The sequence below is a fragment of the Onychostruthus taczanowskii genome, unplaced genomic scaffold (assembly GCF_017590055.1).
Source record: "Onychostruthus taczanowskii isolate IOZ18803 unplaced genomic scaffold, ASM1759005v1 scaffold41, whole genome shotgun sequence".
Taxonomy (NCBI): Eukaryota; Metazoa; Chordata; class Aves; order Passeriformes; family Passeridae; genus Onychostruthus; species Onychostruthus taczanowskii.
Window position 1 is genome coordinate 72,056 of NW_024501571.1, and position 27,309 is coordinate 99,364.

The following is a 27,309-nucleotide window of genomic DNA, read 5'->3' on the forward strand; positions in this document are numbered from 1 at the left end:
TGAAATAGTACAAATCTGTTCCATTTGTTGTCCTATGGAAATATATTTACTGGGGCTTTACTAGAACATTCTGAAAATTTGTGTTCAGGTTCAATCATCTGTAGAGGGAGACAGTTTCTTACTCAGAGAACTTTGTTTAATTACACTCAAAGTATGAATCTCAAAGGACCACTGGAAAGGTCATAAAGTGAAGCACTGAGACATGGCTGAACAGTGAACAGAAGATTTTGGTATTCAGGACATGGACTGGAGGGTAATAAAAAAAAAAAAAAAAGAAAGGTAAAAAACCCCACTATCTTGGAAGATTTGGCTGAGGTGCTACACTGCTCCTACAGAAAGATTAAAATTTTCTAACTAAAAATCCTCACAACAATAACGCCAGCCACAGAGGATGACAGGTACTGTAAGTCCTCATTCACCCAAAAAACCCCTGACATACTCCTAAAAGAGTCTTTGCTTGAGATGAACCTCAATACTTGATGATTGACGAATGATTGGAGAATGATATTTTGCATGCATACAGAATCTTCAAAAGGAGAAGATAAAACATTTCCATGAAAATGTTATTTATGTCTGTATATCTCTCTTCTACTAGAAATAATGGCAGATTGGGATTACCTAGCAAATTCACATTTTAAAATGTATGGAAATAATTTTCCCCATATATTTTTAAATGGATAAATGGTTGGTAGGTGGAAAATACCATCTGGAGCCTATTGGCTGAGCAACTTCATTGGACAGATAGACCAATCATGATCTACAACTGAATCAAGATATTAATCATGTGCTTTTAATTGTTAGTTTCAATCTTTACATGGATGAAATTGTTTGTTTTTTTTTTTTTTTATAATGTCTGTAATACTCTAATCAAGTCATAAGAAATCTTTGAACAAGGTATATTGCACTTTCTGAAACAAATACAGAAGTTGGCTTGCATAACTTGATGGAGACCACAAAATAATAAGATTTACTGAAGCTTAAGAAGATGAAGTATTTCATCTGCTCAGGGCAGAATGCCCAGACTAAGATAGCATGCAACAATGAATATCATAAAAATAACTAATACAGTGTCCAAGAACAAAACTCTGATTTTTTTATATTATTAAGTAATACAAAAATACAGAATATGAGAAAATAATATACTCAGAGAAACAAATATTATCATAGAGAGAATCACAGTTGTTTATATTGACCATTTGGTTATTTCAGCAAAGTAAATAGCACTGTTTTCCAGTATTTACTTAAAACTATGCTGATATATGATAAAAGCACAAAAACTATTCCCAAAAAAGCATTAATACAAGTGGGCAAACAATTACAAAATGAGAATTTTTTCCCTGGAGGCTCCACTTATGTAAATGCTTAAATTTTCTTGTCATATCCCCATGAGCTGAATTCAAACCCTGTTGCTGCAGTTTTGTTTCAGTTACCCAGAAACCAATTCTCATCGTCATTTGAGGATCTCACCTTGCTTTGCCTGCAGCTATTGGTCTTAAAGATCCTCTGAGTCCCCTGCCACATTTGTCAGGCCTGTGTGAATGACTTGGATGACTAAAACATTTCACATAGCAGTATATCTGCATGTTCAATCAAATTTATTTTTTAAATTTATTCTTCCCCATTTTAAAGAGACTAACCCAAAGCTCCTTTTTACAGCCTTAGGTTAATCTCTTTAGAGGTTAGTCTCTAGAAGTTATACCCTAAGAATATCTGAAAATGTAAAAAAAAAGACTACCAATATTGAAAAGTTTTAAATGTAACTCTAAGTCATTATTTGCAAATAAGAATACAAATGCCAGCTATGGGAGATCTCTACAGTTAATGAAAAGTGGGAATGAATATTTGCTTCCACTTAACTTCAGAGCTCATCTGGTCCCCAACACAGGTAAGTGAACCACAGAAAATGCATGATTTTAAGATTTTCATTCTATTTTTTTCATCTATAAAAAGAATGCCACAATAAATCTGTAATACTGAAGTAATTATCAATATTACTGCAGTAAATTAAAATTGAGTTCCTCTAAATTCTGAAATATTTTTCCAAAAGATAGTTACATTTACATGCTAAAACTCAAGTGCTCTTGAATTGTTTTCCACCTTTTAGTTTAATTTACCCTTTGACACTGACCTTTCCCCTCTTAGTCAGCTAGAAATCAGACACTAAAATCCAGGCTGAGTGCACCAGCCTCTCTCAATGGCAAAAAACACTCAATAAGAACCAGTCATTTGATCAGGTAAAGAGTTGTAACACTTAGAGCTCCCAAGGTAGCAGATGTGAATTGCATTGTAAGTGAAAATTAAGGAATTGCAGCTCTTGAGTCATTTGCAAATTTTGAAGACAAGAGGAAATATCACTTTGGAAAGGTTATTTCAGACCAAATGTTACATACACATCTTTCAAAATGTTTCAAAAGGTGTTTTGGGTATTGTTTGGCTTATTATTACTTGTATTAGTTTGGGTTTGGGGTTAATTAATAATACCAATAAGAGATGAAAACATTTTGTATTTGTTAGCTCTGAAATTTAGGATCCAAGACATAACCTAAGGGACAATTTATGATGAAAAAATAATGAAGAGGTATTTTTTACAATTATAAATCTAATAATGAAAAAAAAAATTAAAAATTCCTGATTTCCCATTTTCATCACACCATTTCTCTTTTAAGAAACAGGGTTTTTATAAATGCTTAGATATACTATTGAAAAAATCAATTTTGATAGGAAAATTATCAAAGTATTTGATATTTGATAAAGAAAATTATTAAGTATTTTTTAATGAGTACTATGTATGGAAATTTTTAGTAAAATGCATATACATGAGTAAGATTTCTCATTTTGGAAAAGAGAACTTTACAGGTCTACCTGTAAATTCTAATTTGATTTCTTCAGCTCTGTGGAACATTAGACTGCTTTTACCTCAAATATGGAAGCAGCAATTATTTTGTACAGAGATTCTAGAAACCTGAAAAATGTTAATTTTTTTTTAAATTACTAAACTTAAGTTCAAATTTTCAATTATATTTATAAATTTCAATTTATGAATTAATTAATACTCAAAGCTTCATTAAAAACTAAAACTAAATGAAAAAGGTGTTATTTTAATAATAAAATGAAGGTCATGATAATTAAGTCTTATATTTGAGGTCAACATAAACATACACTTGAAAGAATATATCCTATATCTAAAGGGAAATGGAATTTTCATAACGTGTTCCTTCAGTACAAAACGCTCTCTATTTTCATGTGGTTTTCCATTATTACACATAAAAAAGATAATTACATTCCCTATGAAATGTTGAAAGTCATTCTGTCAGGTGCTCTCCTGCTCCAGTATTACAATGTCTTCTTTCTCAGCACCACATTAATACCAAAAAGAATTCACTCAGAATTTCCAATCCCATAAATGTTTCATTACAGTTCACCTGCAGCAGCCAAGCCTGCTCAGCTAATATTTTTATTTTAAATTAATTTTATATAAACACTAATATTAATAATTGATTTATGAAGTAAATATTCTGAAAAGTTGTAAAAATAGAGCCTGACAGGCATTAGACATATTCTTTGAATCCACTGAGTATTGAGTTAGCTCCATACTTTGTATGTTTTATTTGAAAAGCAATGAACATGAGAAGACAGATATTATTATATATTATTCATTGTAATCTAACTATTTAATTACTTTAAATGTACAGGTAGGAAACGGACACCATTCTCATTTAAACTGAAGACTCATTACACTGGCGTTCTGTGTGGAGGGCCCCTAGAGAAAATGAAGGTCAGGATTTTAATCTACAATACAAAGAGAGCACAGACTAATTTTTCATAGCATGACAAGTCAAAGAAATAGGCACATCCTTCCTAAAAAGATGGGGTACCACTGTAGAGCTGTTTGTATTTCTTTTTACCTTCTGAATCAGTTACTCCTACTCCCGACTGCTTTACTGGTTCTTGTCCATTCTGGCTCATCTTCCCTCTGTGAAAAGATACGGTTGTTGTTGTCAATAAAACCACATAAAGATAAGAGCTAAAACAATGATACATCTAAGCCAATGAGGCTTGGTTCTTTTAAGAATATTATCGTTTTTCTCTTTTGAAAGCAGCTGTAATCACATCTTGCTAAGCCTGTACATTCTCACAGGATGCCTGCTTCCTGCCCCACATCAGTCTGGGGCTGCATATCTTCTCTCCTCACTTTATCTTGTTATAGTCAACAGTGAAATATATAATAAGCAGTCATAAAAACTGATATTTGGTTACCATACCATTACCTCAAAGGTAAGGCATACTTGTGGTTGTCATCTTCTTAAATTATTGCTTTACTTTATAGTTTAGATTTGACATAAGAAACAATTCTGAAAACTTAACATTAATCTTAAGAGAGTGGAATAAATCATGCCCTAGAGTTCACTGTTTTCCTGCATTTTATGTAGAAAGAACCTGCATTAGACATATTAATGTCTATTTTTACCCAAGGAAATTTAGGTAAAATATAAGCCATTTTTAAATATACTGGTTGTAAGCTCAAAGACATGATCACAATCATTCTCAAATATTTGTGCTTCTAGTTTTCTTTTTGCATTAAGACTCTTAGTGCTCTGACAGAGACTGTAAGGCATTATCTTCAGTTGCATGTGATTCCTTGGGTGTTAAACGATCAGCACTATTCTTTTCTACCTGTGAGTAGAAATGTGTCTACCTGTGAGAAGAAAACTTCATGTCTGAAGTTGTTAAAATTCACAGGGAACTAAAAAACTAGTACAAAATCACAGTTTTTCAAGTTATTTTATATCCACTTTTAACTGAAAGCTGTTATTTCTTTCTTTTGTAGATAATGCTTCATAAATCATTACAAATAAGGTACAAGAATTATTTGTCCCAAGGGTTACATTCATCATACATAATTCAAGTGTTTTTCACCTTTGCATTCTAAATGGGTTTTATTTTACAGCCAATGTACTGCTATAAAGGGTTACACAACACAAAGGCATAGAGAATCTGGTCTTTATCAGAGATAAGAACATGAGTAGCTTTCAAGAATATTACAACTGGATAATAGGAGACTTTAGAAAAAAAAACAAATTAGGAAAAATTTACAAGATATATTCAGATTTATATAACTGTATATTATTGTTAATTTCCCTTGATAGTTATAGCTACTTAATATTGGCAAATATTTTAATTAGGTACCTCATCTAAAAATTCCCATGGTGTCACTATTTAATTATATTATTTTGCTTCAAGACTAATTGCAAGCACTTGGACTAAAACAAAGAGTTAAAAACTCAGCATATCCAACAATTTCTATTGATAGACCAGAAACTTAGTCTAAGCAGAAAGCTTATACCCAAAAAGGAATTTAAATGCCAAGATACTTAAAAATATTTAGCCTTCTTAATACTTTACATCCAAATTGTAAGCTGTGGTCTTATGGATTTGCTGAATTAGTGTACAAGGTCAGAGTCCCTGAAGTCATTATCAAGCACAGTGTGAATGCAAATGATGAGTAGAATTTCAATTATATATATTCAGATAAATAAGAATTTTTATGCAGAACTAAAAATGGAAACAGCTATCTGTTTTTAACATTCTCTCCATTAATGATCTGATGGTAAACAGTTATTTTGTCATTCATTTTCCTTACATTGCTATGTAAAGCCCTGGGGAACTAACATGAAAAATGAAGCAGGTCCTGTCTGTATAAATTTCCTGTGTAATTTTAAAGACTCTGTAAGCATACAAATAACTTACTTTAAAATGCCATAATAAAAAAAAAATAGTGTGGCCTTACAAAAAAAAAAAAAAAGAGACATGGATATGTTTTATTTAATTAAGGATAATTCATGAGAACAAATTTCTATATGAGAAAATCTGAAGCTGTGGAGACATCCTCCTGCTTTTCAGTAGAAGCGGGCCTGATTTCAGGCTTAAGGGATCAATGAGTCTGTCAGCCAAATAGCAAGTAACTGTAGGTACTGTCACATTGCTAGTCAATACACAGAAAATGATGTTATTTGGACTCAAATTTGGCATGTGTCAACAGAAAATTTCTATTGAGAGCTCCATCTTGTGTTATTGCGCACGAAAATTTTATGTATCTTTTCTTTTCTCACTAGGAATGACAGCCCAATATTTTTATTTTTCTTTTGATGTTGTCAAAGACAGTATTTTTTCCCCTTTTAGCCTAGAACAACATGAGTGAAAAATCCAATACAAATCAAACAATTGGCACCCTACAATCTAAGCTCATGTAATCCTCCTAGATTCTGAAGGTGAGATTGAAGTCTTAGATTTATCTCTATTTTCCCTTTAGTTACTAACAAGATGTAGATAAATACCATTAGGCTTTATTTATTAAAATGATAAATACTCAGAAATAGCACAGTGCTAGAGAATTTTCACTTCATTAATTTTTTTCTAGGAAGCTTATATCTTTTGTGACTAATAGTTCACAACTTCAAGGGAAAAACAAAATATTTTGCTCCAGAAAAAATATTGAACAACTATTGCAGACAATGAATGAACAATAACCACCAACTAATATTTTGAGAACAGTCAATCTGTAAATTTTTTTCAGTCCGGAATCACTAAGCTGATCAGAAGTTACTTTGTCCTATTAGGGAATATAAATGAAATTGATAAGTGATGGTGCATGCTGACAGAGGAGGCAAAAAAATCCTGGCAAAACTTTTCTCTGTGGAGTACTTGACTAGGTAAAAAATTTGGAAAACTAAATCATTTTATAGGCTCATTACACTGATAGTAGCTTGATAATTCCTACAGGGACTCTGTACCAAAAAGCTTTTTCCAGCCAAGAACTGAGAAATTCCTCTGAAACTCCTGAAAACTTGGGAAAAGCTGGGCTGTATCCAGAATATTAATTCCCCTTGTACTAGTAACATCTCTTTACAGAGGGAGGAAAATCTGAAAACTTAAACTAAGCTTTCTCAATCCTACAATAGTTGTGCTTTTAAAACATAAGCTAAGCCCATCTCTACCTACTTTCATCAAAGGCTGAGACCAGCACATCTCCTACATGACAGGAAGAAATTCACAAAATTGAGGCAGAGGTTTGATTGGTTATTAACAATTCAGTGTTCAGCAAAGCAGAATAAAAGTGTGAACTCTGGGGAATTCTCCCCTTTATCTTCTATTCTACTGCACAACTCAAGCCTGCAGAGGAAACTACATAAGAAGATGACTGGCACAGTGAAAGTGCGATAAATTGTGCATGGAGGATACAATATATGAACAGAAAAACCTTACATTCTTGGGATGGGAAATAGATTATTCTCTCCGGTGGCACTGCTGCTGCCTTCGCTATCCATGCTGTATCCACTGCCAAAGCTACTGGCTGATGAGCCAGTGGAGACAGAACTTTCTGCAGGTCGGTGATTAGCAGACCTTGCTGTACAGGGCAGGAACATTTGGTTACCAAAAACTTGTAAGACATCAGTACCACTGACATTGAGAAAAAAAATGTAATTTATCAAAATCACGTGCTGCAAACACTTTCACTTCTATACTTTTACTTTCAAATATTGCTTTGTCATATTTTGCAGATGAAGTTTGCTTTCATAGAGAATAAGGTGCTCTAAACCAAATAGTACACCACCATATTTTTTTCTCCAGTCATGTTAAGAGTTCAAATCAACAGCCTAAAGGAAAAAGAAAGACTGGGATAGAATGATTAACACTGCTGTTTTGATTAAGTAGCAGAAAACCAGTTATTCATCTGAAATATTTCACACAATAATCTTGTAAAAATGAAAGCCCCAGTGGGCCTTCCTCATACTACTTATGATATGTTCTTTGCATTAGGTGATTTTGAAGAGAGGAGTTTGCAAAGATATGTAAGCATGCAACCTATAGTCATAGAGAATATCCCCGCCCCTCTTCAGACATCACACAGCTATGCATTATATTTCTCAACTGCTCCTACCCATCTGGAGCTCTCTTACTACATGCACAGAATTTTAATGAACATAATTTGATGGGAGATGCCTTAATCTAATTTAATACCATTTGGTGTTAGTATACCATATGTTAGTTTTACTTCAGATTGCTTTATTTTGTGTTTTGGACATTACTGCACTACATGAACAAATCATCCAGCATTTTGCATTTTGCAAGTTGAGAAATACAAAGGAAAAAGGACACAGTGACATTACACATAGTAATTAATACAGGAACAATAGAGTAGCTATTTTCATATTGAATAACACAATTGTCTAGGAATATTAATACAGATTTGGGGATTTTTTTTCTTAAATGTCCTGTAATACATCTGCTATTTTCATGTTTCATCTATTTCAACCTACTGAGCATGTATACTGAAGTGAGAAAATAATGTTTTGCAAGGTTATTTTTCTATGAAGACTTAATGAGGTTTTATGTTATTTTGCTGAACTGTGAAACTTCTATGTAAGTAGTTAAAAAAGATTCTTCTTTAAAAATAAATTAGATAAGTATCTAACTGGAATTTTAATAAGAGCCAGAGCCCCAACAGTGTCTTGCTTTAAACCGGCAATCAATATTTTTTATGTCTGAATAACTGAATAATATGTTTGGTGAAGAACGCTGCATGCTGCCTGATGTGGAGCCAGGAAGCTGAGTGTAACTCCTCAAACATAATGCAAAAACAGGTGAGTAATTTGAACTAGAAGCAATAAATGAAGCAATTCTTATATCATCAATCCTTGGGCAATCCCAAGGAATTGGGATAAGGAATTCTCCACGGTGATCCTTCACTGGTAAACCAAGTTGTAACATAACTTTGTAATCATTTCAGCTCTGTTAATCTCCTTTGTTCCACTATTGCCCACAGCCAGAAATGGAATCTGTCAGTCTACTTTGTTTTCAGATAAAATTATTATTTAGCTCTATTTCATGACTCCATACATTGATCATAGGCTGCCTTCTTGGAGGTAAACACAAAGAAAAAAAATTAAAATCATAATATTATTAGCCAATACTCTCAATATCTCACCTGCAGGAAAGGCACACATGTTTTTCCAGAGACAGCCAGCTGGGGTGGCTGTGTGCAGTGGTTGCTCTATCACTTTCAGCTGGTGGTGCTGCGAGTGAATTCCTATGCCTGTGGTGACATGTCAGCAAAATGCTGCAGAGAAATGCTGGGCAGGAGTGACGTTTCAGAGACAAGAGGCCAAACTCTCTGTTATAACATATTATTGCCAGTTGCCCTGCATTTAACAGCCCGAATTGCGGCTCTCTCATGCCTGTCCCAAACAGATTCGTTACCTCAGTTCTCATTGTGTTTGCATGACCTGCATGTCTCCCAGTGTTTTCTGTTTGGAATTCTGAGGGTTCCTTTAGGTTAGGTTGTTTTGTTTACTTTTTTTTGTTTGTTTGTTTTTGTTTTTTTTTTGTGCCATGGCATGACAAATGTCTCACAGGTGAGTACAAATGGGAGCTCAACACATCTGCAAAGCCCATGGGAGTCAAAACAATATTGTTCCAGCACAGAAAAGAATCTTCAGTTCTTCCCTTAGGCATGAATTTACTTAGTGTAGCATGTATCTCCACCATAACATATGTGGCCTGAAAGGATCTTTCATATCTAGGATTTTTTCTTTTTACTGACTTTTCTGTAAAAACTAATATCTGAAGTAATTAGTTGATATCTTTACTGGTGGATTTCTAAAACCAGTAAGAACCTAGAATTCTCTTCAATCCAGAAAAGCTTGAATGAAGCCCTTAAAAACGGGTTAGAAGTTTTGCTTCATCTATTTATAATCAACTCATAGCTTTGAAACAGCTGTATCCTGATTACACATTCAGTAAGCTGTATTTTTAGTTTTTCTACTGTTTTCACCAATTCACATAATTTTCCATATAGATGTGGTTTTTTTTCCATAAGATCACTTCACTTAGTGAATGGTTATAATGGATCCAAGTTTAGATTCATGACTGGATTTTAAAAATTCTAAAGTTTAATGTTACTCTCTTTTTTTTTTTTCCTGTCTGCTCTATGAAAGTAATGAATCACGGTGTCAGTTTCTGACAAGAAATGAAATCCACAAATAGATTTACAGCTGGTTTCGTGACAAATTCAGAATCTGGACACAGAGATCATCTCGTAACTTGTGAGACACCCACATTTTCTACATGTCGGGATTTTTACAGATACATCTAGGCCTCTAAGTTTCTGCTGGTTATATACAAAACTTTGGAGTTCTGATGATGTGGCAATGCTTCCTGCCATGTAATATTTTCCCTAAGAGTTAGTATAAACATGGTTATTTTTCTACTATATGTGGAAAGATAGAACTAGTTCTATGCTCTTATATTCAAAAAAAGCTAGTCTGCACACTCATTTGCAGTATTGCGCTTTCTATTTGAATACATGCAAATATTGTCTTAGAAACTTTAGCAAGAAAGTCTGATTTCACTCTGTTGCTCCTCTACTCTTACCAGTCTATGTAAGCTCTGTGAAATCCTGAAACTGTCAGAACAATTTCCACCTTGGTCGGTCAATTGGGTTCGTATCCACATAAAGGATAGGCAACTATTGCATTATATTTAGTTTTAATTTTATTTTTAATTATGGCATTAAGGCAGGTTAATTCTGAGTTACAGAGTTTCTGCTTACATCTGCCTATGCTAGAAAATTCTTTAATCGACAGATTTTGACAGCAAAGTTCTGGCAGGAGGTGCTTTGGTCTGTAGCATTTGAACAGTTTCATGTGGGTTCACTTGGGTCCAAAGATTAGATATTGTCATCTGGTATCACACAGGTGCCTGAAGCTACAAGGTGCAGTCTTGCTTTACAGAAATCTACAAAGTTTACCTGAATAGGAATGTGGGTGAAGGCACTTTTCATCATTTGAATATTAAGTACCCAGAGTGTGGAAGAGCTATGTTTCATAGCTTCCTTGCCCTTTGCTTTTGCATATTATTCTCTGGCTCTTAAGCGATGTTCCCCAAACAACCCCAATCCCAACCAACCCAATAAGCAACTTTTAGAAACTCTTAGAAAGCTTGAAAAACTTAAAGTACTTGTCAAAGATAAGCTCTTGCTGCCAATTACATATTATTCTTAAAGCCTTACATTTTTAGAGAAAAGACTCTTCAAGCCTCAGCAGATGAAAGAGACAAAATTTCAGAGGTCATTACACACCTTCATTTGGCCTCTCTCTGGGAGAAAGGAGATATCCCTTCACCCCCTCCAGCCCTATTTCTGTAAACTCTTTACATAGTTTATCCGGTGCTTGGCACTTTCTAAGGACTGCAATATCATTATATCTGGGCTGCCCAGCCATTTAACTATGAAGAGTAGAAATATGAAATGAACGTTTAAAACCTAATTTGGGCTGTTTTCTCTGAAATAGGGCACAGATTTTCCTATTATAAAAGCTATTGTTGTGGTTTGATTTAATTTTCATTTGTTAATCCTATTTTAGCTGGTAGTTCCCTCGATGAGATGAAATGTTCTCTACTTGGAATGGGTGTTAATGGGTACATATGTCACATTTAGTAGTTTGAAATGTGGTGTTAATGCTGCCTCTGAGTGATTCTGTTAAACTGCCTGTTTTACAGGCTCTGGCATGAGCAAAATTTCAGGTCCATCATTCTAGTGAATAATATATAAATGAGCTGGAAAGTTCTCAACTGCTTACAGTAATTATTTCAGGTTCCAAGAATGTGGATGATAATTTTATACCTGGTGGAGGACCAGGGTTTCCCAAAAAACAATTATAATGGCTAGATAGATATCTTTTGTACTCTGCATTGTTTACAGGAGGAAGAAAAAAATTCAACAGAATGACATTTGGACATGATTAATTCAACCCTTATGCCTTTTTGGAAAAGAATTACTGATTCCATTAAATGGAGGTTAGCACTGACCCCACTTTTCAGCTCTAATTTTTATTTCTAGTTTTTAAAATTATTATTAGTATGGCAAAAATATGTATTTGCTTAAGCTTTGGCTGATGGACCCAGTTAGAAAAAAGACCTTTAAAATCAACAAAAATGTGCAATTCATGCCTTAGTATGAAGAAAAGTATTAAAATTAATAAGAGATGAAAGATTGGAAGGCATATGATTTCACTTGATCTTTCAGAAAAGTCTTTTGCAGCAGACAACAGAGAAGATGCTTTGTTAAAACTTAGTATAGGGAAGATAGATCATTCACAAAAGACTTATAACCAGGAGCTACTAAAACAGTTAGCAGGAAACTGAAAACAATCCAGCACTCTCAGCCACTCCAGCCATTCTTCTACAGTGAATGGATGGTTTTTAAGACTTATATTTTAAAAAGTTGACTATACAGTTCTGGGGTTCATATGGAAGAAAGAACAGACTCAACCAGCACTTTCTCTTGGTGAATAAACTGTGATGTTCCCCTTTTCCAGTTTCTGTCTAGAAACAGAATTACATTGTCAAAATGCATTGGGAATGATGGTTCTGTTTGTGAACCAAACAGGAGAAGGGAAAAACACTTTCAAGTATGGATTCAGGATTAAGTTTCCACAACTGGCCTCCAATTACTTGAAAAAATTTGTTCTTTTAATTTTCCATCTTTTGAGAAACTCTGGGAAAGGCTGAAAGCATCCCACTGAGTCTTCTCAAAGAGATGCAAGCCCATTGGAGAAGGTGAAAGCGTCCATCTGCTGTGTGTAATTTTCTGATGACCAACATACTGGGCATCTCATACAGCGTCTTTTGGCAGAAGCTTGGCTGCCCTTCACTCTCAGTAGCCTTGTGTTTCAAGTGCTCCAACCTCAAAGTGCCTCATATGAAGTGTTTGCTAGCATTACAAGCAAGAGTTGCTCCAGCTTGCTTGGTTAGGGTAAAACTGTTGTTGGAACTGCTTGCTGCATCTTTTGTGAACTGGCAACAGATTGGGGATACATAAACAACTGGTGATCAAACACATCAACCTCAAGTCAGCCAAGATATTTTATTTTCCTATTGCTCCCTCATACTGAACAGGACTTTAAGCCATGGTCTCACCCATCTCAGCCACAGCTGTGTATTAGACATGGATTTGACAGTATACTGTGGGGATACCTTGTGAAATTTCAGGGATACCTTGTGAAATTTCAAGACAACCCTTTACAGAGAAATTTACCATTTGAGATGAGTAGCAGAAGAACAACACACTTCTTAAACTGTACTAAAGTAATTTTTTTACCCAGGAAAGCAATTTGGACGAAATAACTTTCCATGCACTCTGTAGGGTTAGTCTACCCTACAGAATGTTGAAAAAATACTTTTGAAATAATAGTTATCAAATGAAGAAGCTGAGCAATTCTCTGAAATTACATGTCAGTTTAAAATGGTGGAAGAGTAAATAGCTGGAATAACCAAAGCAAAATGGGCCAGCTATTAGATTGGAACAAGGTTGAAAAGACACTCTCTGCTATCTGCAGAGAGTGGGGACAAACTGTTCTTGTTTTGATAATGATTCTTGGAAATGGGTTATTTGGAGCAATATGAAGGCCCATTTAACTTGGAAATTAAGAAACTAGTGACATGAGTCACTAAACAGCTTTGGGCTATAAATTATTTAAGTGTGAAGGAAATATCCTAAAATAAGGTAGGAAATTAAAACATGGCATTGCCTATTAAATGTGTGAAAATGGATACAGACCAAAAGGGATCCCAAATTAGCAGGTATTTGAAACCACAATCTTATCTAATTCAGAAGATTTATGTAACCTAGGAATCAATTTTCTTTCATTCCATTGCTGCTAAAGCCAGCAAATAGAACTTAATAATAAGGAAAATTCATATAAATTTTAATTTCTTGCAGCTAAGTGACTAGAAATTACACCGTGCTGGCTTAGACTTGTATCATGGGTTGTACAGTGATGACAATGTCTGGATGCATGCATCACATCACATTTCTATGTAGCTTTAACCTATTATGTTGACACTTAAATGAACTTGTGTCAAAGTTGTTGGTTGAAGACAGTTATAAGCAGGTGTGCTACCTTTTCAACTAAAGTGTTTCAAACTGGCATTCTTTGAGATGTTTAAATTGATAGACTTAATTGGGTACCATTCTGAAAACGCTGATGTAGAGTTTTGAATCTGGAGGTATTCTAGCTAACAGTATCAGCTCTGAAAATAGATCTCCCCCAACCAGTAAAATCACCTGACATACAACTCTTTAGAAAAGCTGTTGTGTCATGATGGAAAATGCGTAATGTAAAAGATGAAATATTCTCTATGAAATGCTGTGGGGCTCCATTTTCTCCCCTCCTCCTCACCCCAACCTCCCCCTCCCCACCATTTTCAGTGACAAAAAATATAATAGCAGGTACATGTGTCAGAGGGTGTTTTAAGGAAATATGATTTTAAGTTGGTAGAGGTTTGATCTTGAAAAAATCTTTCCATTATTGAAAATTAGACAGAAAGTTCTGTAGAATTATAATGTTGTTATTATCTTAAATTAACAGGGATGTTTGGATCTTTAACTGAAACACATGGCAATTTCTCTAGATCCTTAACATTTACTAACTAGTCAGGTGAGGAGTATAACAGTGTTTTTATTGTGGCAGGCTGCTTCTTTGTTTGGTTGGGTTAATGTGAGTCAAATAGAAGAGGAGTTGCCTATGGCATCCATCAACAAAAGACATACAAGCAATAGCATATTGACTTGTAGCTTCTTTTTCATGAGTGTCTGTTGGAAAGAATAAAAGATGTATAGGGCTACAATGACGTTGAGACTTAAATTCACTTACTGAGCTATTTACTATTTAAATATTAATTTACTGTCCTTCAAAGATGTTAGGAAGGTTAAAAATAAATTTCTATGAATTCTCTTATTTGGTCATAAAATAATGGGGTTTTGTTCACCCTTGGATATTCTAATGTAATAAAGGAATTGATTTTCCATTGTACAATCATTGTCCATTAGGGGAAAAGCTGGCATCTTTTTCTCTACAAAGAAGGACAAGACAACCAAATTCCTACTATAGTGAGGCAGAGGTAGTGCACCTTTCTGCTTAACACAGATGCTGAAGTTTTTTTTGTTCCTTGTCTTTCTTATTAACTTTATTGAAAGTTATTAAGCCTAAAACATGTTATTAATTCTTTTAAATACATAAGCTAAGTTTGAAAATACTTTTTTTTTGTATAAAATCAGTAAAAATTATATTCCAAATACACCTACTCTTTAATATGCATGTATCCAAAGAACTGGTGGTGTTCTGAATAATCAGAACATCTCCAACTTTTCAAGTATCTGAAGAGCTCTAAAATAATTTATTTAAAATAAAACTGACCTATGAAGAAATTTCCATATAATGAGAAGATCCTTCTGTGGGATAGATTACTGACTGAAAAGGTGGTGGACTGATTCACACTGTGTCTAAAACTGACTCTGGTGGATAAACTCTTAATACACAAATTTATGTTGAAGGGAATGTGCTTAATTTTAAGTGAATGTGTAATTGGAAATTATTCATATATTGCACAAAACCTAAATCAAATTAATTAAAGCCATTCTCTGACTTGGATCCCTCACAACTTCAGGCTTCAAAGAGTTGGCTCTGAAATGTTATTGTTCCTCTCTGAGGGATGTGATTGGAAAGTGTAGCATGCAGTTGGTCTCTTTGTAGATCACACTCTCATCTCTCATGGGCAACGACAAAATTATATTTCAGGGTTTATTTTTAATCAACTGCCATAGCTGACTGTTGGATTTTACAAAGGTTCTGAGAAAAAAAAAAAAGAATGTTTTTTTTTTTGTTGCATCTTCACCTTAATTTTAAAGCATATTAATTTAAATAGATTTTTTACTATTTAAAAGGAATACAGAAAAAATTCAGTTCAATGAAAAACTGATGAAAGACCTTTGTATTCACAAAATATGCTATTTATGCTATAGGTGCTGATCTTGTTTATGATTTCCTTGTTACTTAACAGACACACAGCTAATAACTGACAAAATAGACCACGTAGAAAGGGTTTTAGGAATTAGAAGTAGAGAAGCATTTCTCTGAGACATTGTCAGAATGACTGAGAATTCTTGCCTTCTTAGATTTGTTGTTTTTTCTAGAGCCAGTTCAATTCAAGAGGAAAAATGGAGCTATTGAGAGACAAGATCAAAGGAGGACACTTTTTCTGAGGGTTATCTTAGACATAGAAGGACTTCACACCATAGAATCGTTTCCATCACTGTTGTGTACTTAAGCTGAAAAAACCCAAACAATTCTTCTAAAAGGTGCTGATGTTTAATAAATGCACAGAGAAATAGCTGTGGTAAAATAATAATAATAATAATAATAATAATAATAATAATAATAATAATAATAATAATAATAATAATGATAATAATGATAATAATGTTGTGTATTATCTGTAATGGCTTCCTTAGTAAAGGGATTTGAGACATAGTAACAAAAAATTACTAACTTGACAAGATGACTGTTCAGTCATTAAAACCAGCTCCTAGTGTGTCCTTTTCCAGCTACCAATAGAGTATAATGGAGGTGAATACCACAAACACGCATCATCCCTTTAGGAATGGACTGGGAAACTGACGATGCCCTAATATTCATAGTTCATAAGGAAGGGTAAATCTCTCCTTTCTTTATCATCTCTTCGTCCCACAAAACCCATAAGTTGGAAGCTGTTTTGAGTGTCTTTGGTGCTTTTTCCATTAGAGGTTATAGACTCATCTCATTTTACTTTCATACTCCACAAAACTGCAGTGAAATCATCTTGCTTTTCATTCCCGCTAAAAGCCATGAGAGTCATTAACCTCAAAATGGTAACTACTGGCCCACCTCATATGAATAAATTTGGACAAACTATCTTTGAAACAATAAAGAAAAGCCAAAACATCTCACAGGTCTGAAACCAGACTTGTAAGCATTGTGTAGCTGACCATGTATTGTGTTTATTTGTCAGAAGAGACAAAATTACTACATGTCTTCATAACAATTTTAACCTTTTTTTATATATTATTGTGGACTCATTATTATAATGTAGACTCGTTATTTATAATGGGGACTCTTATTCCTTTAACTCTCTATGACGCTTCCAAAATTGCTGAGCCAAGTACATATCAGTCTATATTCTTTCTGCAATTTTAAAAGTAAAGAAGATAGAATAACAGTGTGTTGGCACAGGCATTTGAAGCCAACAGACTCACTATTTCTTTATTATAAAAGTGTATCTGAACCTTATATATTCAACCTTACATCACAAGCAAAATATTTTGCATTACCTGTCTATGTGAAAAGGCATCACCACAGGGCTATGAGCCTTTGCGATAAAACTCGACGGACACAACATCTCAAAAGATCATAAAAGTCATTTAGATTTGAATGGTCTACCCCCCAGGAGTGGTATGCAGCTTTCAGACATGATGCCTGAGCTCATACCACGACATTCCCTGGTTCTGCCTGAGCTGAGTGTCTAGATTTGAGCTGTAGAGTAATAAAATGAGTGTGTGTATGTGTGTGTGTTTGTGTAAATACCTAGATTTATGGAAGAATTCTAAAGGCTTTCCTAAGAAAACAACTTGTCATTTCTAAATATGTTTAAAAAGACCTGTTACTTTTGCCTTCTTAATTAGTTGTTTTAACATCACACTAGTTGTCTGACTGACTTGTTGCCTTTAGAATATATTGGCTAAAATACCATTTCCTCTTTCTCTCCTGCACCCCTCTCAGCCAGTTTATATTGTCCAATGCGTGCAATGGTGTTTACAGAAAAACCTTCAATGCATCTTGAGACTTTAGGAAGGGATTACAGCACAAAAGAACATCTGGGAGTTCAGTCAGTACATTTATTTGGATTATCCCTCAGATTCCATGGAAATAAACAAGATGCTCCAGAAGTCAAAAGAACAGTGGCAATTTGAACTGATTGAGATTCTGGCTCTTTATTTGTGATGAATAAATTGATGATATGTGGTATTACAGGTGCCTACAAGTAGAAAATAATTTTTAAAGATGCTGATAGGAAAATTGTCAAGAGATTGAGCTATACATGGATCAAAACTCCTTTCTTTTCCACTGGTAGTTTGAAAAATTATCTATGCTAATGACTGTTGACATGATAATTGTGTTGGAAGAGGAAACAGGAATTGTTATTGTCCCAATTACATTTTTAGAAACAAAAATGTGCAGTTAGGTTTTGTCACAGTACAAGAAATGTTGAATCATGCTTAAGCAGACCAGCTTGGATGCATGCTTTTTATTAGGCAACAACATGAGCAAAGCTATACTACTTTTCAACAGAATTCCAAGTACTCCAGTGGAATGGAAGTGCACACATTTGTTGCTTCATAATGCTTCTTAGCACAGTTTTTCATTATGGATTTATGCACTGATTGGTGGAAAAATCAAGCAGAGTTCTTGATTCATGTTAACATTTACAGCACTTAATGGAGGGGTAAAATAAATAATTAAATATCACAATGAATTAGTTGACATGGCAAGAAGTATTTGGGATGTAGTTGGTTTCTTAACCATGTCTTTCTGCTCACCTCCTTCAGGCTTGACTGGTCCATCAGACATCACTTTCCTGAGGGCTAGTTGGCTTTGGTCTTTGTTGTCATTGGCTGGTGGAGGCAGATTGTCAGACTGAGTTCTTTGAATAGGGAGGACTCCTGCTATGCTGTGTCTGTGCTGCTTCCTGGCATGATTAGACTGACCGCTTTTATGTGCTGCTGTGGCAGTGTGGGTGAAATGGAAACCCAGAGTATGTATCCTCAGATGGAACCAGCTTAAATGTTATTCATGCAAACAGAAGTGTTTTTTTTCTGTATTTAAGTAAGTAGTGTTTTCAAACACCAAAGAGACACCACATGCACAGCATTAAAGAGTATCAAAACTGGCTGTTTCTGTAGTAATGACAGTGAAGACAAGGGAAATAATTTTCCCCCCAGTTTTGCATTATACCATGGTGAGTTTATGGCATATCAACAAATCCTAAAGACAAACACAATGACCTCACAGTTGGAGACATTGAATTTGCCATCAGCTAAACCCTCAGCTAGCAATCAGATGATACTGGTCTGAAGTACCCTCTGGAGAGTAATCCTTTTGAATTGAATGGTTTTAGTTTATTTTAACCTATTTGAAGTTGTCAGATGAAATCTACCTTAACCCTTAATCAATCCATGGTAAAAATTTACTCAAAATGTTGAACTCTGACACCTGACTTAGCTCTCAACTGCCTTTGAGTTTGCTAACTTGACAACATTGTTCAAATCTGATGTTGTTACTGGCTCTGTGTGTTTAATGGTTTTGCACTTATTGTATTTAATATTTTTATTGTATTTCTGTTCTGCTCATCACTATCACAATCTTATCTGAGATACAAAGAAGGTTGCCTTATATTTATTTCCTTTCCAAAAAAAAAAAAAATAAAATAGATATTTACAGTCATGTTTCAAAAATAGAAATCTCAGCCATGTAGTTAAAAAAAAGTTTCTTTAACTTCAAATCTTCTTTTGTGTGTATAATACTGTCCTTCATGATTACTACTTATAGACACATCCTGTTATTAATGTGGTCTCAGTCTTATATATAATTTGAAGAACTGGCAGTTGCATCTCTGCAGGTTTTGATTATTTCATTGGTAGGTATTTAGTGACATCAAAACACAATGGACTTCTCTGTAAGTCATGCACAACCATGGAACATCATGGACCATGAGTGAAGGGACTGATGGAGAAACAGCCAGTTTCACTGCAGTCTTTATAAAATAAATAAATAAATAAATAAATAAAATACTTCTAAATACAAGAGTATATTGTAATTATATGTATTCACACACAGGCACACAAAGAAAGACATTGAACAGAGTGAGCACAGTGTGCCAAGAACAGAAAAAAAAAATAGCCGAAAAGGGAAGGACAGCAGGGAAAAAGGCAACAGATGAACATTAAGCTGCCATGCTGAGGAATTTATTTGCGTCTTTTACTTGGTTGAAGGCGAAGCTGCTGCACAGCTGCTTCAGCAGCGGCGATGGCTGCCCCAGCGTCTTCAAGGTGAGTTTGAGTGACGCTGGTTTTGCTTTGGCTGCGAGATGGACCATGAGAGCGGAGATGTCCTTCCGAAGAAGATTTGGAGCTCCCTGGGCTGCTGTGGGATTTCTCAATGGTGGGCACCTGCATGTCTACCAGGAAAATGAAGAAGTACAACTCTTGCATTTATTAAAAACAAACCATTTAATTCTCTTTCTCATGACTGGTCTTTCTAACTGAATTCCAGAACAAGGAATAAAGATTAAGCTGTGTCTTTCCATTTAAAGCATCAGGATATATCACTATTAAGAAACTCTTGTAAAGCATTGTCTTCTACTTCCCCACTGTTACCTAGCCCAGGGAATAATTTATTTAGTATTCTTTTACAACACCTGTGAATTAGACCTCCCATGCTGGTTCAAACTGTTTGAATGATGGCGTGGTGTTTTCCACTTTCTATTCTCTAGTATGTCAAGGCTAAGCAGCATACACCAGTATCAAACACTTAGCATGTGCAAGTCATTTTATCCTGAATAATGACATCAGGAAAATCACAGCCTAACTTACAATATCTTTTATACTTACCTCTAATTCAGACAGACATCTTATATAGACACCAGTCCCTGGCAAAATGTTAAACAGAGAAATAGAGAGGAGATGGAGCAGAGTCTTGTCCCTCTGGGGCTCTCATCTGGATTGTAGATAGAATGTTTTTTGCTTTGATAGGACACATAATGAGTTTTAAGAGACCGCCTGTCCACTGACTACTTAGTACAAAAAAAAGAATTAGAGATAAATTTTTTGAATCAGAAGACACTGAGATCAATTCTGCTTTTGTAAACATTAGTATATTTCTACTGTATCAGCTCCACAGATTTCCAATACAACTGAGATATGCTACAATCCATTTTCATTGACTGGAAATGCATATGCATCATTGCAGCTTAATTGTTGTTCTATAAAATATCAACGTGGCATTTTCAGAAGAAAAACATCCATAGAATATTTAAGGAACAGGAAAAATATAAAGCTAAATATGTATTGAGTTTGCCCACGGCTATCAAGAAAATGAAAAGGGCACAGAATCTATAACAGATGTGCAAAGCACGTAGAGTCTGTATGCTGCTGTTTTGATTACAAAATTTCTCAGTAAGCTGGCTGGCACAATTGATACAACTTAAACCTTGTCTCCAACTAATTAATCACAGATAAATGCATTTTTAATAAAAATTTATACAAACTTCATACCAGTATCTTTATTTTTCTATTAGAACTTACACAAAGCAAAGGTTTACACATCATCTGGGAAAATATTTCATATCAGGTGCACCAAGTCATTCCTACCCTTGGAGGGGTCCGGGAAGATTCCATGACTTCTGCTCTTGATGACAGATGGTTTTGGAGATTGCTGGCTACTCTTTTCAGAATGAGATTTCCCATGATCTATGTTTTCACTCTGTTCTTTAAGAGGATACCACCGAGGAGTGTTGTCCAGCTGAGAGATGCTGGATAACTCAATCAATACCTACAAATAAATCAAAGTATAATATATGGACTATATCTGACCTATTTATGATTGCATACAGCCGAAGATACTAGAGCTGTGGTGTCAGAAGTTGCAATCAAGTATAAGAGTGAAGGTTATAAGGCTGTATGCTGACATATTCAGGACTCTCTGGGCATGCTGTGACCCCAAACCCAGATTCAGTAGCATATTGATGTGTCTGAACCAATATGTCTTCTCACCAGGACCTCAGTAAGGACTGTGAGCTGAGTCCTTTGGCTGTGGCATAGCTCCACACAAAGACAATGGGCAGTTTACAGGGCAGCTTGTGAGCACTAACTTGACAGCTACAATAAAAAGACATTAAAAAAACATCCAGCCATTCTGTCTCTGTACAGACATTTCCTAATAGGAGAAGTAAGCAGTATAATTTCCTCCATTTTATCAGTGCTTTAAAGGGGGAAAGAAGTTGCATATTTGCTTTTATTAAGGTCTTCAATAATATGAGGCTCATGCTTCTTGAGTCTTTAAAAATCCACATATGCAGAAGTAGCAACAAAAAGAAAAAGAACAGGGTTACTCTTGCACTTCACTAAAATAATAGAATTCAACTGACTATTTAGGCATCTAAACATTCCTGAGAAAAAAACAGGAGGTGCAATGGTAATATGGGAATGAAAAAAAATAAACAGTCTAAAAAAACCTGCAAATATTGCAGATGAAATCTGCTCTAAGCCACCTTCATTGTTAGCAGGACTTTGGTGAAATTTCTTAAAAAAAAAAAGAAATAAAAAAAAAAAAAAAAAAGAGCATTGGCACCAAAGAGATCCTTCCTCCCTTAATAAGCTTGCAGTTGAGAGGACCAAAGACCTGAAATTCATCACAGAATCTTGAAGGAAGGAAGGTGAAAAATAGATTTGCAACTGGCTCTAAAGTGAGAGGGTTAAAACTAATGTCAGGTAGGGAAGTTTTAAAACTGCTAAACAAATAAAGTGTGCAATTACCTCAGGGAATGTTATTACAAGACCCTGAATTAAAGAAAGCCTTTTGAAGTATAGGGATGGGGAAGTCTCCTAAAAACTGATGGTTTCTAAGTTAAAAGCCTTTTTCCATTCCTTTTTTGCTGTTAGTTTTATAGGTTGTCTATGATCTGTCTTGGTCTTTCTGGTTAGACCTGTAATTAATTGTAACAGATTAATAAATTAATCTTAACAGATGAATATTTAGCATGCTCCCTGTCGTGGTTTTTAGTCAAGCTTTGAAAATGACTTGGGAGAGAGCATGGCTGAGGATTTCTGCCAATGGGCAGTGTAGGCTGGGGCCTCTGCTTTGTAGGAGGAAAGGTTTCACTTTCCATGGATATGGACCTTGATGTGCCACTTTTTCTCTGAGGCACACAAGTGTTGCTGGCTCGATTCAAGCAAGTCTTTGGGACACAGTTTGGATATCCCACATCTGATCCACGGTGCAGGATTCCTCTGCATCAGTGCATCTGAGCATCAGGGCGTCCTGATGCTCAGATACACTGGATAGTCTTTTGTGTTACTTTTTTCCCTAAATAACTGCTTTCACAATTAAAGAAAAAAAAAAAAAAAAAAAAAAAAAAAAAAAAAAAAAAAAAAAAAAAAAGTAGTTCCAGAGGTTGAAGAAGATCTGAAGGGGAAAGGTTTAAATCTTCATGTAGAAGCAGTTGCTAGAGCATCCCTTTTCTAAATGTCATAAAAAAAAAAAAGGATGTAAATATTCAGTAAAGCCCTGCATTTGGAAAAACATGCTGAACTCAACAAGAATATGGACACAGGATGCAGGAAATAAGTAATCATGTAGCAGCTTCCTATACATTTATTTTAGTAATTGTTCAAATAGTGACACTGATTGCTCAGTTTGGTAGTTACACAAAGGGGAACTGGAGCTGAACTGTGTGGCTTTTTTGCAGAATTCAAATGTAGAATGAGCCCAGATACTCTGTTACTCTGCACAAGAGATTGATTTTTCCTGTGCTTCTGTTTCTAATTATAATCTTTATTTGTAATTACATCTTTAATTATTTTTATTTCATAGTTATTGCTGGTAATTATGTCTTATATGTGCATATGCTTGTTTATTTGTTTTTTAAAGCTAAAGCCTTCTTCCCATGAGCACTCCTCTTATTTATTATTAATTATAAGATTAGGTTTTGCCTTCATTCATACCTTAGTAATGATATTACTATTTCAGAATGTTAAAAACAAGACTGATCAGCAAGACTAAATTGCTCATACTTGAAGATACTTGTGCATGTGTTAAAACATGGTTTGATGGCAGAATTTAATCTTTTAATCATTTACAAAGACTAATACCTCCTCAACCTTCATATGTTATGGCAAAATCAAGTCAGACAGCTTTCAGTCATGAAAAGAATTTCCCCTTGACTAACTTTGAACGTTGTTGCTACTTCATACTCAAAACAAGGATTCATTTTCAGCAAATTAACATTTTGTTCGGTCCTAAATTAGCTTGCCCCTAGCTAATCGAGATAAAAGGGGTATATCTTTCACATCTAAATTAAAGAAATCACAACCATTTGTTAAGAAGACAACAGTAAAACTGGGATGTAAAAAACAGTTTTACTTAACACGTGTACCATACCTTGAAAGAGAACAGCCTCCAAATAACAGCCTGCAGTTATTAGTTCTAGAGAGGTGGAAATAAGATACTCACTTCACCGAGGAAGTCATTTGAGGAAAATCTATCATAATCCCACACAGTCACTTCCAGTGTTTTCTTTTTCAGCTGCAATTCAAGGAAAAGGATAATAAAATTAATAAACTTCAGATCAGGTCTTTATGATTGTTTCTATGGATTATTTCCTCCATGTATTCTTTTTCATAGAGACAGGTAGGTAATATTCACCTTTTCACCAACCTTGTTCTGAGAAAAAGAATTTGGCACTATTATTTGTTATTAAGCCAGATAGGCTTGGGCTTGGCCCTATTTTAGGAATTCCCACAAGTTGTTTTGCGCAGAATTTATGTTCACTACAAGAGTCAAACTGATTTTTAAGGCCCCATTTTTTGCTCCTGCAGCTTTCCTCATCACCAGATCTGTCTGAACGCAGACATCTGCCCGAAGTACATTTGAGTGTGAATTTCAAATGTATGATCTCAAACACCCTATTTACATAACCTCATCTGTGAAGACCAGGCTTTAACGCCTGCAGAATCCAGTGTAGTCAGTGAGAGTCTGCAAGTGTTCCAGGCATGCAGACAAGTTGTACTGCTGGGTATTAATGACAGCTGTCAAAACCCATTATCTGCAGATCTTGTTAGGCATGATAGTTGTGTCAAGCACTCTTCTAAAGACCACAGTAAGAAACAAGTAAGCTTTATATCACAAGAGAGCACAAGACAGAGAAACTGTTTACCAAAGCAGCTGACCTTATTGTAAGGACTGACCTGAGCATTTTTCCAGGGGTCTCTGAGGACATGTAGGGGCAGGATTGATTACTGATTTTGCATGCTAGGGCAAAAGGCTGTAAGTCGGCTGCAAAGACAGTAATAAACTCATGTGGCTTGAAAGAGAGAAGGACAAAATCCTGCTGGTTGTAGGGTGCCTACAAAGTCAGGCTGAGAGGTTATAAATGAAGAATGGAAGCATTACTGAGGAAAAGAGGACTTTTCACATACTTGAATAAAAGAATTCAGAAGAAGAATTCTTATGTGATAGTTGAGGTCATCATCCTAACAGAAGCAACCTGTTCTGTTAATTGGCTGCTGGGCACAGAGGGACAGCAAAGGATCAAGTCATTGCTCAAAACGATAAGCTATACCAATTATTGTACATATTGCAAATCCATGCAATGAAAGCACTCTTGGCTATTTACAGAACCACAGAATATTCTGAGTTGGGAGTGAGTCACAAGGATCATTGAGCGCCACTCTTAAGTGGATGGTCTGTACATTCAGGATAAAACCCACAGCACTGGTGTTATTAGCACCATGATCTCATCAATTTGCCTCCATTGCCCCTTCTCTTCATCCAGACTAAAACAGACTAAAACAGTTCCTAGCAACCTGCAATTGCCTTTAAGTGATAATTTAATCTCATCATTATGTATTCAGAATATCATCTGCTCCCAGCCAACTTTGGAAAAATGCGCAACTATGCAAAGCCAATGTCTATGAAAAGAAAATTTAAATCAGCATATCCTGGAAAACCCACACAAAGGGGAATTAAACTATTTTTAGCATCAACAATGTACTCTTTAAGCAGGCAGCAGTACGACTTGAAACCTAAGATTTAAAAAAATATATATTTGAGAGCAATTGTTTAATCTTTCTGTTTTATTCTTACATAATTAAGCAATATTCTTCTTAAGCATTCATTTAAAAAATATCCTGCTAGAATGAACAAAAAGATTATTTTTTGAAAATTTCTTACATAATATTTCTAAAGCTGATTTCCTTGACTGCATAAAATAACTTTTCTTTGCTGTTCCAAGACAGTATTGAAACTGCAACATGAAATATAACCTGAAAATGTGAGCTGAACATCCATTGGTCCATAATGCTTTTGGCTTCCTGGATGATACAATTTTATGCCAGGTGCTATATTAAGTATATGTATTTTTACCATTTAAAAGAGATAGCACAAATACTTTTCAGAAATGTATTGTCACAATTGTTGCTATTTTGAGAGGAGACTTCTTGATGACCATGCAGGGACAGAGAGAAAAATATATAGATCCAGGAAATGGGGAAAAAAACCCAAAGGTTTGAAGAATTTTTGACAGAAAGGGGAAAATAGAAAAGATTTTCAAACAACTGTAGCCCTACTTTGCTAGCTTCTTTGCAATAATGTGATAACAAAATTGTGATGAAAACTTACAGCAGACTATACTTCTTTGCAAAATCTATTTTAAGTTTAAAATCTTTCAGTTTAATAAAGCTTTTATAAAATATTATGACAATGAAAAACCCTGGAAAGACCTTTATTAGGCAGAGTGCATGAAATGAGTTTCAAAGCAGAGGAAAATTTGCTTCTCTGAAGATATATCTATGTGCCACTGTGGTGGCAAAGAGCACTAAATGGCTTCTGATTTTAAAAGCAGCCATTTCACCTTCACAGTTCTGCCTTACTGCATAAGGGTTCTGCCTTACATCAATCAGTTTTAGGTTGTGAATCCTGAAGTTCTGATGCTCATCAGGAATATGACAGACAGCAATACTGAAATGGGCTGCAGGAACCCTCTATCTGTCTGACCATGGCTTTATGCCAGTAGGCAATGTACCAACATGAAAATTAGTGTCCAAAAAGAAGGAACACAGTTTCCACGCATTGGGAAGGTCATCTGAGTCCCAAACACACTCTGAAAAAAGTGCTGCCAAACAATTTCAGTCTTAGCATTGTGGAAAAAAAAAAAGTAGCAATAAAATAAAATAAATAAAAATCCACCTAGAAGCACATAACTGCATGTGAACTCCAGTGAGCTTTAGTCTGTCTAGGGACAGCCATATTTTTAAAGAAAAAGAAGGAATGTGCAGAAACAGCCATTGTGAAAAATATTGTCTCTTATGGAATGCATAACCAGCCCCACAGGTACAGAAGGGTTTCTTTCTCATTTTAAATGTCTGGATGTTATGGATAGTGTCTGCCTGTGTAGCTAAATATGCACTAATTAAAATATTTAACACATATTCCTTGGAAATTTCATACTAGGAATTGCATTAGGAAAGAAATAATTTTAATGCAGCTTGCTTTTTCCTCTATGTTAAAAGCATATTACTATAATTACTTCAGAAATAATACAAAATATTGTCACTTCAGTCAGGATGTTTGATGAGTAGAAATTAATGCATTAGGTAATCCACTA

The 27,309-nt window shown here is 34.9% G+C and overlaps 1 protein-coding gene across 1 annotated transcript in view; it reads right to left on the reverse strand.

Annotated features, from left to right (window-relative positions):
* The window catches only part of PCLO (piccolo presynaptic cytomatrix protein), a 318,336-nt gene that overhangs the window by 36,863 nt on the left and 254,164 nt on the right, over nucleotides 1–27,309 (reverse strand). The window contains exons 18-23 of the mRNA XM_041413394.1: nucleotides 24,159–24,230; nucleotides 21,299–21,479; nucleotides 19,912–20,106; nucleotides 18,470–18,652; nucleotides 7,264–7,405; nucleotides 3,906–3,973 (exon numbers count right to left, since the gene is read on the reverse strand). Of these exons, the coding sequence (XP_041269328.1) occupies nucleotides 3,906–3,973; nucleotides 7,264–7,405; nucleotides 18,470–18,652; nucleotides 19,912–20,106; nucleotides 21,299–21,479; nucleotides 24,159–24,230 (841 nt within the window). The remainder of the gene's footprint in view (nucleotides 1–3,905; nucleotides 3,974–7,263; nucleotides 7,406–18,469; nucleotides 18,653–19,911; nucleotides 20,107–21,298; nucleotides 21,480–24,158; nucleotides 24,231–27,309) is intronic.